The sequence below is a fragment of the Theobroma cacao genome, chromosome 2 (genome assembly GCF_000208745.1).
Source record: "Theobroma cacao cultivar B97-61/B2 chromosome 2, Criollo_cocoa_genome_V2, whole genome shotgun sequence".
Classification (NCBI taxonomy): domain Eukaryota; kingdom Viridiplantae; phylum Streptophyta; class Magnoliopsida; order Malvales; family Malvaceae; genus Theobroma; species Theobroma cacao.
This window is the reverse complement of record NC_030851.1, coordinates 33,972,093-33,985,060: the sequence shown is the minus strand read 5'-3', so window position 1 is coordinate 33,985,060 and position 12,968 is coordinate 33,972,093. Positions and strand designations below refer to the sequence as shown.

Here is a 12,968-nt window from a genome sequence, read left to right as displayed (position 1 = left end):
AATAAAATAAAATATATAAGATTATAATAAGAAATAAAAATAAAATATATGACATTAAAAATATATTTAAGAGTTGACATTATATAAAAATTAATAATAAAAAATATAAATATATTAAAATTATATTTTAATAAATAGAGATAATTTTAAAAATTAATATTACATTCTTAATAAAATATTTATAAATTAAATACTGTAATATTATCTTTTTTATATTTTAATTATTATTTTACTTATATATTAAATACTATAATATTATTTTTTTATAATCATATTATTTATAATTATATTATTTATAATCACATTATATTATAAAATATAAAACGTAAAGTGATAATTAGAGTGACTGTAAAATGGTGGCACCAGGCAGCAGCTAACAGCCAGCTGTTGCCTCTGTGTGGTTCTTTGTGAGGCTGCAGTACTAGACTTGAACTGCATCTCTTAATAGGCTAAGTTTACTTGAATTGATGCGGTGTGGTGTGGTCCTTGTTAATTTTGGTGTTTTATTATTATTATTTTCGTTGTTTTTCACAAATAAGGAGTAAGAAGTTAACAACTCGTGTATGCCATATTAAAAGCCGTATATGGAATGATGAGAACCTCCCCTTCAAGAGGCTGGTCCTTGCTAGCCCAACTTCTGTGCTCATTAAAACAAGGTGCTAATTAGCAGTCCCTCACGCCTCATTCCCAACGGAAAATTAATTGACTCTCATGCACCAAAAGCAAACAGAAAAAAGTGAGCTGCACCTCCTCCCTCCATTCATTTCATCATTAATAGCTCAAGGACAAACCGCTTCATCCAACAACCAACCTTATAAAATGAAAATGGATGGAAGATGAGAGATGCTTCAGTCTTCATTCACTTTTTAGCTGGATAGATGTTAAACTGCTATCTGCCTCATTTGAACTCAACTCTCCCTTTTAAACTCAAGGCCTCTTTTTTTTTTTTTTCCAAATTTGATATTCCAATACATTTGTATGAATATTATTTTTATTTTTTAAAAAAAAATAATTAAAATTTAATGTTGAATAAAATTATAAATATAAGATAAGATTAAGGAAAAAGTTGCGAAGTTATATGGTTGATTGAATCTTGTCCACGTGCCAATCAGCATTGATTATCATTTCTCCAGCTAATCATTCCATAATATCTTCTTTCTTCCTCCACGCAAAAACGCTTTAGTTCTGCACTTGGTACCCAAAGACTTTTCTTTTCTTTTTAATTTGAAAATATATTAATTTCTTTTTCTAAATTGTAACTTCATAATTTATATCGAATAATCACATCGCATTTAATATATACCTAATACAACAAATCACATGACACATTCCATTCATCTGCATAATTAAAAGATGGAACATACCGTGAAATCTCAATTTAAATAATACTTTTCAAATACACAATTATTTTATTTAAATTTTCATTTTCGTACACAACTTCTCTAAACATTTATTTATTTTTTCTTTGTTTCTTATTACACTTTTTACTTTCATTCTATCAAGAATTTTCAATAAAAAGAAATCTAATTCTAAATCCAAAATCCATTTCCGATAATTCCACGATGTAAATTTGATTTTATTTTGTCATATAATTTTGAATTTTTTTGGTTAAAATTCAATTTTTTGAATTTTAATAGCACTAGCTAGATAGTTGAGCTTTCCAAAATAGATATTTGTACTAATTTTCTAATAAAAATATAAATTTGGCTGAACAAATATAACAAGGTCTAAGAAACGAAATAGGGAAAATCAAACAAAATTAAAAGAAGGAACGATAATATCTATCATTTTTTTTTCTTATCAAAATTCAAAGAGTTCGATCTTTGTGAAAAGAATTTCAAAAATAAATTTTTCATAGGTACCAATAAATACTTAGAACTCCCACGTTTCAGTTATGGGTGTCATCGTAAGTAGTTATTTAGGGTGGTTTTCAGCTCATCTACTTCACCCACCTCTTCCTCTTCTTTGTTCCTTCTCCAAAATCCGATCCTTCATTTCCTTCATTTGATCCCATTCCTGCCTCTATCTGTTTCTGCCTACCACATCCCCTCTGTTTTTTTTTGTTCTTCTCTTTGTCACAGTCGAAGCCATACCCAACTCTATCAACCCCAAACGAACTAAAAGGTTTGCTAAAGATTTTCTCTTTTTGTTCACTCTATTTATCTCCTTAGATCTCTCCTCTTTTTTGATATATCCACAAAAATTTCGACTTTTTCCTCTGCATAAGCCATGGCAACCTGTTTCTTCGATACTCTCAAGGCTCAACCTTTCTGGGTTCTTGTTCTTTTCACTTTGGGTTCTTTATCACTCTTGAAATCTTCATTTGTTTTTCTCAAATGGGTCTGGGTCAATTTTCTTAGACCTGGTAAGAATCTCAAGAAATATGGTTCCTGGGGTCTTGTGACAGGACCAACTGATGGTATAGGCAAAGGTTTTGCCTTTCAGTTAGCTAGGAAGGGGCTTAATCTTGTCTTGGTGGGTCGTAATCCTGACAAACTCAAAGATGTTTCTGATTCAATCTTGGCTAAGTATGGAAAGATTCAGATCAAGACAGTTGTTGTTGACTTCACTGGTGATTTTGATGAGGGTGTAAAGAAGATCAAAGAAGCTATTGAAGGATTTGATGTTGGTATTTTAATTAATAATGTTGGGATTTCGTATCCTTATGCAAGGTTCTTCCATGAGGTTGACGAGGAGCTGTTGAGGAATTTAATTAAGGTTAATGTTGAAGGTACTACTAAGGTTACTCAGGCTGTTTTGCCGGGGATGGTGAAGAGAAAGAGAGGTGCAATTGTGAATATTGGTTCTGGTGCTGCTATTGTCATCCCTTCTGATCCACTTTATGCTGTTTATGCTGCTACTAAAGCGTAAGTGTTTGCCCCTTTCAAATTTATCTGGAGTTTGATCTATTGTTTTAGCAACTAAAGGCGGTTTATTTTGGGGATTGTTTTCAGGTATATTGATCAATTCTCAAAGTGCCTTTATGTTGAATATAAAAATAGTGGGATTGATGTCCAGTGTCAGGTAATGTTTGCTATGCTATGTTATGCTATGCTTTATTGCTTGATTCCTGTGGTTATAACTTGTAAGCCTAGGAGTTATAAAGCTAGAGAGTAAGGCTTTTAGTGGAACTTGATCGTTTTTAACCCTTTGCCTTAATTGATAGTAAAGGTAATCGTAAGACTCCGGATATGGATTAGTCTAATCGGTATGCTTTTTTAGTATTTCAAATTTTGATTGTTAGAAGTTTATACACCCCTTTGTCATTTGTTAGAAACAGCTGGCCATAAGTAATCAATGATTCAATATTGAATATCTTTTGCACCCGAACATTTGGCTCATTGGTTACTGGATGATCCCCTGTCTAAAGAGCAGGGTTCGAGTCCTCCTTCCTCCAATTAAAAAAAAATACCACTATATAGAAAATACTGGAAGATACTCTACTGATAAATGCCTTGATTTGCCAATATATAGTGACATTGGACTTTTGTCATAAGGTAGATTTTTTAATGAAAATGGAGGTCTTGCAATCTATTTGTTCTGATAAGTTACTAGAAATTAGGTATAGATTTTTATCTCATTTTCTTCTTTAGAAAGACATTTTATTTTATCAAGTTGACCAGAAATGTCCACAAGTTTGATTTACTTGTTGAACTTATTATGGCCAATATTGTTATTTAAAAAACCTGGAATATTAAAAAGTTTATATTAGCTAATTCCTTTGGGAAGAAGTAAAGGTTTACTGTTTTGGACCTCTTTTTCTGTCACTTTCACTCTCTTTTATATTGGGTGTTATTATAATGAGTATATTAAGAAATTGTGCTGACAATACATGATGGTTACCATATGTGAGGCAACTGGATAGTTTTTAAACTTATTTCTATCATCTGCTTTCGTGTTTATAAGTTTAACCAAAGTTATTGGCACAAAGCAATTTTCCAAGCCTCCATATACTGTATAGGATGGCTGCCACAACAAATTTTTTTTATGTTTTTTTTTATAATGCTAGGAAATTAATTCCAGGTTCCTGTCATTCACTTGTGAGAAAGCACTCAACAATCATGCATGCAATATTGCCATCTATAGATCATTAGTTTTTGCGTTAGATTTTAGGAAAACTCCATACTCCCCAACTCCGAACACCTTTTAGAGCTTTGGACTTCTTTTTTGAAATTTAGTTCTTTTGATATCAGTGGTTCTTAATCTCCCATTCCTTTTTTTTTTTTTTTTGAAGGGCAATCTCCCATTCTTTTGATCCACCAAATTTTCTATGACTTTCCCCCTCCTTCAACTGATAATACTTTTAGATGATCAAAAGATTTCTGCGATAAGGTGAATGTGATGAGAATAAATAGCAAGAGCAGAAGATGCCAGTAAAACCAGACTGGATTGGTGACTGATGTGACTTGTGATTTTGTTATCATGTGAACCAGCAGGCCTAAATCTTGTCAAAATTAATTTTAGCCTTGGCATCTAAGGTTACTTTGTGATTTATGGACAAAATAGATGAGAAGTCAATATTCATTTGGGGGGAGTTATAGTCTATCCATATGTATAATCATGAGCGAGATGTTGAACTTCTACTAAGTATTTAGGAAAGATGACAAAAACTGCAGGTCACAAAATTTTGCTCCTTTATCACCAATACTCCAGATAACTTAGTTGTCACAGACACTGAGAGCTGCTAGACTCTATGCCTTGACTACTACTATTATTTTCTCTGATCAATCAAGTGTTTCTTGATGCAGGTTCCATTGTATGTGGCTACCAAGATGGCGTCGATCAAAAGATCCTCTTTCTTTGTTCCATCAACAGATGGTTATGCTCGGGCGGCAATGCGCTGGATAGGCTACGAACCTCGTTGCACACCCTACTGGCCCCATTCCATCCTCTGGAGCTTGGCTTCTTCACTGCCAGAGAGTGTGGTTGATGCATGGCGTTTTCGCTTTAGTCTTGGCATTCGAAAGAGGGGGCAACTGAAAGATTCTAGGAAGAAGGAATAGAAAAGCACTTGGAATTGTATTAGTTTCTGTTCATGGAGTTGAAAGGTGGCTAGGATGAGCTTTCAACTCGTATTACCTATGGATTGTACTAGTTCTGGTATTCTCTTATTTATTTTTGAAAATCTAATTATTACTCTCTTGATAAATTTGTTTTCAAGCATGGCATCTTAACCATCCCATTACGTATCAAGATGCTTTTGTAGGTTAAGGATGAAATGAAAATAGAGAACTCTGAACCTTTTCTCACATTTTGTCTTTCCTTCATATCGTTCCCTTGGAAGCAAAGTCTAGCACTGGACTTTTGGAGATTATAAGGCCTTGGCCAAACTTACCCATATGGTTCATCATGGTTGTTAAACTTTAAACCTGTGTTGCCTTGATTTTGAGGAGGAGAAATTTAAACCCAATGGAAGATACGTATATTCTCGACTGTTCGTTGAGTTGATTAGTGCTTACATCCAGAAAAAAACTGGAAATTGGGTCAAGCCGCATCCATGGGCTCAATGCCCAATATCTTGGGCTTGGTAGGAATCATCACTAAGCCTATTATGGCTTAATTTAATTAGCCCAAGCTCAGACCCAAATTGGGCCCGCTGCACCATGGCCTTAATTCGTCTTCTGGTATATAGAAGGAAGCGGTGAACTCCTCTTCATAAGACAAGTTTCAACGTTTTCTTTTTCTATATGCCGCCATATAACCGAAGGGCTTTCCCTGTCCGTCTTCTACACAAACAAAACCCCCGACCGGACAGAACTACACTTCGCTTCTAGTTAAACTCGAGACCCCTTTGAGTTTTGAGTCGACCTCGACTTTTAAACGGAAATGGAAAAGCCGGATTTTACCTCCGGTTCCGGTGGTTCCATTGTCTACAATACTGTTTTCATAGACACCAGCCTCGACACACACCTGGCCATGATCGTCTCCGACTCTGACACTGTTTCTGATCTTAAAAGTAAATTACTTTCAACCCTTTTCCGCTCAAATTCGCTTTATGGGTACTGTATTTTGGTTACCATTGTCTAAGGAAACTTTATTGCTTTGCTTTTCCAAGCTGAAGATGTTAATTCTGTATATTTCTAAAGTATAATTCTTTTCTTTCTGTTTAATTGTTAAAGGAAATTATTTTGAAAAAATGTTAAAGTGAATCAGCCGCATGCTGAGCAACACATTGGGTGTGAGCTCTTTTTCGATGATTTATTCAATGCCAATTTAGAGTTTTAGTGTCCATATATTATTTTCATTCATTTGAGACCTCAAAGATCAAAACTTGTATAAAAAATAATTGAAATTTCCCCCGGAATGGACCTAACATCGGGTCATGGAAATTGCTAGAGTTGTTCAAATGGTTGAAAGAGTTGGTGATGTCGCCAAGGGTTCCTCCAGAATGTTGGAAAAGGAACTAACGTGGCAATGTTATGATATGAAGAGTTTATTACGTAATGAAAGTTATGGATTCTTTCTCTTGATGCCTTTTTGTGCTGAAAATTAGTTACTGGTTGTAGTTGTTTAACCTTTTTTCACTAGCATAAGGTGCTTTATATTGTAGATGGGTGGTTTTTTCCAACGCAAATCTCTCAAATTTTTAGTGACTGAAGTACAACTTAACTTTTAATATGAACTGCTTGCGTTTTTAAGTTCTGTTTTAGATAATATCTTTGTTCTGCTGTTGCAGAAAAGATACTCTATGAACACCCACTTTGTTTTCCTAACATCGGAGAGATAAAGATTAACGCCTTAAAGGTTTGGTGCTATATCTTACTCATCTAGATTGTTATGGATGTTTACTGTTGATTTAAATCTTATGTTGAAATGCCTTTGTAACACGAACAGGTGAAGCGCAAAGGATATCTTTATCACCTTTCAGATTCCATGTTTGTAAAAAGTGCTTTTGATGGAGTGAGCAAGAGTTGGTTTCTTTCTGTTGATGCCTCAAGTGCAGAAGAGCATAGTGAAAATCATAATTCCCGCAAACCTGATCCTGGCAATGTTGTAGCCTGTTTTGGTATCACAACTAATAATTCATCAGCTGATGTGGTTGATCTTCGACCAGATGGTACTTCAAAAAGATTGTCCAACATCAATGATTCATCACTGCCACAAGATGGGAACAACCATCATGCAAAGCAGAATTCTGCATCTCAATGCTTTGATTTTGGTAATTCCGGCAAAGAAAATTCAGAAGATTTGCATATGGAAGTTGAACATACAGCTGATAGTAATTCTAAAGTTTTGTCAAGACCCAAGGTACAGGAGAAAGTTGGTGGAGATAACAAAATATGTGAAGATCTACCAGCTTCGGTAGCTGCATCTGATTTAAAGGGAAAGCACAAAACTAAAAAGAGAAAGAAAGATGCCTTCCATGACCATTCTGTCAAAGAAAATGGTGCTTCAGTTGTTGAATCTGGTAAAGATGCATTGGAGTCGGACAATGTAAATGAAAGAACTGCAGTTTTGAATGATATGAAGTTGGGAAACCAAGTTTGTTTTGATGAAACCTGCAGGAGTGTGTCTTGTGATAGAAATAAGAGATCAGCCACTAGAAAAAGGATGGCTGATGAGGGAATAGAAGTTCCAGGAAAGCATTCTGAATGTGAAACTAATAAACAAAATGATGTTTCTCTTAGTGAGCAAGAACATAAGTTCACAGAAAATTCATCACAATCTGGGCCTGCATCAAAGAAAAAGTACAAAACCAAGAAGAAAGATAATGAAAATTCTTTAATAGAAAATGGAGTTTTGATTTCTGACTTGGTTAAACAAGGCACTGGACTAGAGGTAACAACATCTGAGTACTCTTTAGGTCAAAAACTGGGAAGTACAAGTGCTATTTTAGATCATTTAAATATTGAATCTGTAAAAGATTGTGGGAGGAAGAAAAGGAAAAAGGAAATATCAAATCCCATTCAAGTAGGTAGGGAAATCTCTTCTGCAAAAGATGTTAATGTGGATACCTTTCAGGCCATAGAAGCAATTAATAACAAGGATTTTGGCGGTGAAGCTGATCCAGGATTTGTTCTTGGAGCAATTTCTGAGCCCTGTTTGATCTCTTCAAAGAAAATGCAAGAAGTAAGCAAAACAAATGTTTTGCCCCACTCAGAAGGTAAGTTTCTATTTTTTGCTTTAATATGAAGTTATCTACATTCTTTTTCCTTTCATTCCAGCCTTTTTCTTCTCATTTTCACTTCCATGATTAGTAGAATTAAGGCAAGAATTTAACTTTTGCTAATACTGATACTGACTTTAGTAGGTGATGATGCTATGGCTGGTACTGATGACGGCAACATGGAAAGCAAAAATGAAGCACCTGAACCAGTTGTTGCATCAATAATAAAGAGAAGGGATTCAATTGATCAGAATGCCAGTCATGTCAACAGGCATCCGACCTTTGTGTCCCAAGAGGGAATCAATCTCCAGAATGACATTGGCGTTTCAGGGCATGAAAATCAAAGTGGTACATTGGAAGATAAAATTGTGGAACCTAAAAAGTCTGCCAAGAAAAGAAAGAAGTCCAAGAAGACCAAGGATCCAGTTGGAGGAACGGAAGCATTAGATGCAGTACATGATAGAGGTCCAGCAAGTGATATACCTCCAGAGCGTCCTGCCTCTGTGACTGGTGAACATTTGAGTGATAATGCGGAGCAAGATGGCACAACTGATGGAAAAGAAGCATCAAAAATGAGAACATCGGACTGTTTGCCTTCAGTTACTGATGTGAGAGCTGATGATGTAATTCGAGATGTGCTGGAGTCCTTGCAGCAATGCAACAATGGTCCAGCAAATGCAGAAAATATGGACAAGAAATCAAGGAAGAAAACTAAGAAGAAGAGTTCTACTGTTGTGAACCCCCCAGAATTGCAAGGAAAAGATGATGTTGATCACCGGGATCCAACAATTCTGGCTGATAACGTGAGTGAGGTGAGTGCGTCATCTAAATCCACAAGGAAGACTAAGGTGGTGAATTCAAGTTCAGCTGCACAATTGAATGGATCAGATTTGGGATCTAAAAGTAAGACAGGGGTTGGAATTAGCCCGGTTTACACTCAGCTTGACTCATCCCTGAATACACTTAAAGCCAATCATGAGGGTAGGCCTATTCAAGATGTTGTCAATGGACATTACCCTAAAAGTGCCCGTGTGGTTGATGGTAATAACAGCATAGAAGTTCTCTGTGAAAGTGAAAGGATCAAAAGCCAACATCAGCATGAAATTGTTGATTTTGGTGGGATAGTCGTTGATAAGGTGACTGACAAAAAAGGAGTGGAAACTGAGGTGAAAGGGAAAAGGAAGAAAAAGAAGCCTGATGTACAGTCAGGTCGATCCACACCTGATTTATCATCTTCACAAATGTTAAATGGGAATCAACATAAAAACGCGAAAGCTCAAGCTGCCAAATCTAGCTCCATCCAATCTCAGAGATCATCATCGAAGGTTGAACCATATAGCTCCCCTGTTCAATCAAGTAAGACACGTTTGACCATTTCTGGAAGTGCGGCAAAAGAACGTCTGCAATCTACTAATAAATCTGAAAAAATCAATTCTATTCCTAAAGAATCTCAAAGGCCCATTGACATCAATTCTTCAAGGGTGCATACAGGTCTGGGGAAAAACAATGATTGTGCTGCATCAAGCTCTACCTTAGAAAGATCTAAAAACCCCATTAATCTAAAAAGTGGAAGTAACGAGCATCAATCTCATCTGGATATTGCAAAAGATACTGGAAGTAATAACAGGAAAGTTGTGAACAGCCTGGAAAATAAGAAGAGCTTACTGGCTACAGTAGGTCCAATATTTAAGCATGATGATAAGGAGAGTTCTGATGATGACGTAGTAGATGACTCAGATGACAGCACCAGAAGTCCATTGGATAATTCATCATCTGATGATGATAGTAACATGAACAGCAGTTCATCACAAAATGGTAATTCATATTCTTTATCGCAAATTCATTAGTGCTGAACAAAGTTGACTATATGACTGTTAGTTTGCAAATTTCATTTTATTTCATCGTGCCTATATAATTTTTCAACAAAATGAGCAGGTGCATCAAATTTCATCGTTTCTTTCAGAATTCCACCATTTCTTGCTTTTAATTTTAGTTGCTCTTATGTCCTGCATGAAATGAAGATAGTGCCTGATTTCCTATCCCTCCCCATCCCCCCACCCTCAATGAGTTTGTTCATATCAACTTTTATGTTTTCATTTTCTAAATTTTTTATAGTGTCTAGCTGATATTATTGGTATTCATTAAATATGGGGTTATTATTTTTTCCATATATAGTTTTGATGTAGAACCAAATTTGAAGATATAACATAATTAGCATTATTCTCATACTTTTGTTGCTTCCTATTTATTATAGTGAATTGTGATCCAAGATTGCATAGATGATAGTTTCTTCTGTTTATGTTGAAATTTGCTGTAGGATCTCATAACTCAGAAGGGGAAGGTGGTGGAAGAGAGAGAAAAAACCCTGGGTAAGTTGGATTAAATTCTTTTTTTCGGAAAAAGCAAATCGAGACTTTCATACCAAAGAGGGGAGTGAAATTTTTCCCCTTAAACATATACATCAATGATCAGTAGCCAGAGGTCAAAAGATATTGGTTCATATACTCTTGTTGAGCATATTCCCCCAATATCTTGCATATTTGTCTTTTAAGATATAGATCTTGCATATTTGTAATTTACTGCTATTGTTAGCAACTTATATGTATGGTTTAGAAACACCTTGCTAGGCTTGAAGCTACATTTGATATACTTTGATGTTAATCAATTTTTGCATCAACAAATTTTCTCATGCAACTTAACTTGCTAAGTGAAGCATGTGAAAGCCAGTCCATTTTATCATCCTTTTCTTCTCAAAATTGAGCTTGAGAATTAATCTTTTTTTTTTTTTTTTTTGTGGGCATTCTAAATTTAAATAATTGTTCTCTTTGGATTTTGCATTGGTTTTGAATTTTGGTGGGTAGCTGGGGCAAATATCTTTTGCAATGCATATCCAAATGTCAAACTGCAGGAAAGAATTCTTCAAATGTGTTTTAGCAGCTTTTCAGTTCTTTGTTAATTTGATAACAGTGATAATGAAATGAAGTAAATAAAATTCTTTTTTGATCCAATAATTTAGCTATGTAATGTTGTATTGCCCACTTTTTTCACCTAAAGTCTTCCATGTCTATGATTGAGGCTAGAATATGTTCCAAATTTTTAGTACAGCCTCCAAAAAAGTCTAGCACTTCCATGTTACTAGAGAATGGAAAAAATCGAATTCACTGGATTCACATTTAAAGAGAGCTCTAGGGCTAGGTTTGATTTCAAAGTTTTCCATAGTATAGCCTGTAGTCTGTATCTTATATTTTTGGCTTGACTTTAATTGTGCTTTTTACTTGAGCAGTTCTACAAGCCCAAAGAGCATGTCCTTGCATGCAATCCTTCGCAATTCGAGCAGTTACAAGAAGGCCAAACTAACAGCTTCTCAATCACAACTTGATGACCTTGATAGCCTGCCTGATGAATTTGTTCCAGATAGTCAGGCAAAATAGTCAAAAGGTTTTTTTCTTTATCGGTTTCATTTTTAATCTCTTGTGGGAGGGGTTTTTGTTGTCCTTTTACCATGCAGCAGGGGTCATTCTTGTGCTCTCCAATGCCATTGTCAGGGACTGTTGCCACCCCCACCCCGCATGTTTTTGTAGTATTATGTAGTAGAAGTGGTATGCAAAGGGTTTCTTGATAACAATGAAGTGAATGTAATTTGCGCCCTGTTTTCATTCGAATTAAAGAGTGTTGGTGAATTTTAGTACTTTGGATTATGACACCCTCCCATCCAACTTCATTCCCTCGTGTCCACCCCTTGTTCTTGTAAAGGGCATGGCATTGGGGTTATTTGGAACATTGTCAAGGATAAAATTGGTGCGGCAAGTGAGGAGGTACAGGTGGACAAGGAGTGTTGCAGTTGGAGTTGTGTATGATTGTAATCCTTAAATTTGATATTACAATGGAATGTCAAAGAAGATAGAAAAATGGCGATTGTGGTGAATTAGTGTCAATGACAAGTAAGGAGTTGCAATTGACTAGACAAGTTCTACTTTCTCTATCACTTCACGACCATGTTCAATAAACTGTGAACGAGCAATCCAATTTCTTCACAATTATTTAAAAATCCTGGGTACAAATGACACTCAAGTTATTCCAGCTCCTTTTTCAATGTATAATATTAGGATCCTTATTAGATAGTAGGCAATTATGATAGGATGAAAATAATTGTAGAGTTTTCTTTTGTCCCCAAAAGTCATAACCAATTCATTCTGCCTCTCTGTTACGGAATTCCTTTATTTGCGTACTTTGCGTTAATTTTACTTAATAAGAGATTGTTATGAGTTGCTAATATCATGCTCAAGGACCCCACTGGGATTGGATTGCATCCCAGCTGCTTATTTCTCCTTTGTTTTTTTTTTTTTGGTCTCCCTCCATCGCCAACGCTTGAGCAAACTTAAAGTTTCGTTTACTTTATTATACTTCTTTTTTTATTAAGAAAATAAGAATATGAATCAATTAGAGTTAATGACAACTTTGATTCGCTGATTTTTTTTATTACAAGGCGATCCTTGGCCTTTGATGAAGTCATCCGACCAATATTCAAACTCTCATGGTTGACAATCGTATATGCTGGATAAAAGCAAAATTGGAAAGGCTTGAGGTTGTTCATATTATAACTTTTATATAATAAAAAATGCACATACACACATACACAGGATTATCAACCATGCCATATATATATATTTGAGGTAAAAATCTATAGTATTATTATTTTCTCACAAGTATTGCTAAAACTCTTGCCAGGTATACCCTTCACAATTTGTAATGAACGAATTTTTTGTTTTACTACATATGAGAGGTATAAAGGGGGAGCCACGTTAGAATTTTGTACTGCATTTCTTCAATTTTCTTGACCCGGGTATAACCATTATTAAAC

The 12,968-nt window shown here is 35.2% G+C and overlaps 2 protein-coding genes across 2 annotated transcripts; both read left to right on the top strand.

The window, feature by feature from the left end:
* On the top strand, nucleotides 1,842-5,249 carry LOC18609644 (very-long-chain 3-oxoacyl-CoA reductase 1). Its single transcript, XM_007044869.2, has 3 exons — nucleotides 1,842-2,867; nucleotides 2,955-3,024; nucleotides 4,749-5,249. Exons 1-3 carry the CDS (start codon nucleotides 2,230-2,232, stop codon nucleotides 5,001-5,003), a joined length of 963 nt encoding a protein of 320 aa, XP_007044931.2. The 5' UTR covers nucleotides 1,842-2,229; the 3' UTR covers nucleotides 5,004-5,249.
* On the top strand, nucleotides 5,651-12,042 carry LOC18609643. Its single transcript, XM_007044867.2, has 6 exons — nucleotides 5,651-5,956; nucleotides 6,677-6,744; nucleotides 6,835-8,104; nucleotides 8,252-9,922; nucleotides 10,425-10,476; nucleotides 11,391-12,042. Exons 1-6 carry the CDS (start codon nucleotides 5,827-5,829, stop codon nucleotides 11,536-11,538), a joined length of 3,339 nt encoding a protein of 1,112 aa, XP_007044929.2. The 5' UTR covers nucleotides 5,651-5,826; the 3' UTR covers nucleotides 11,539-12,042.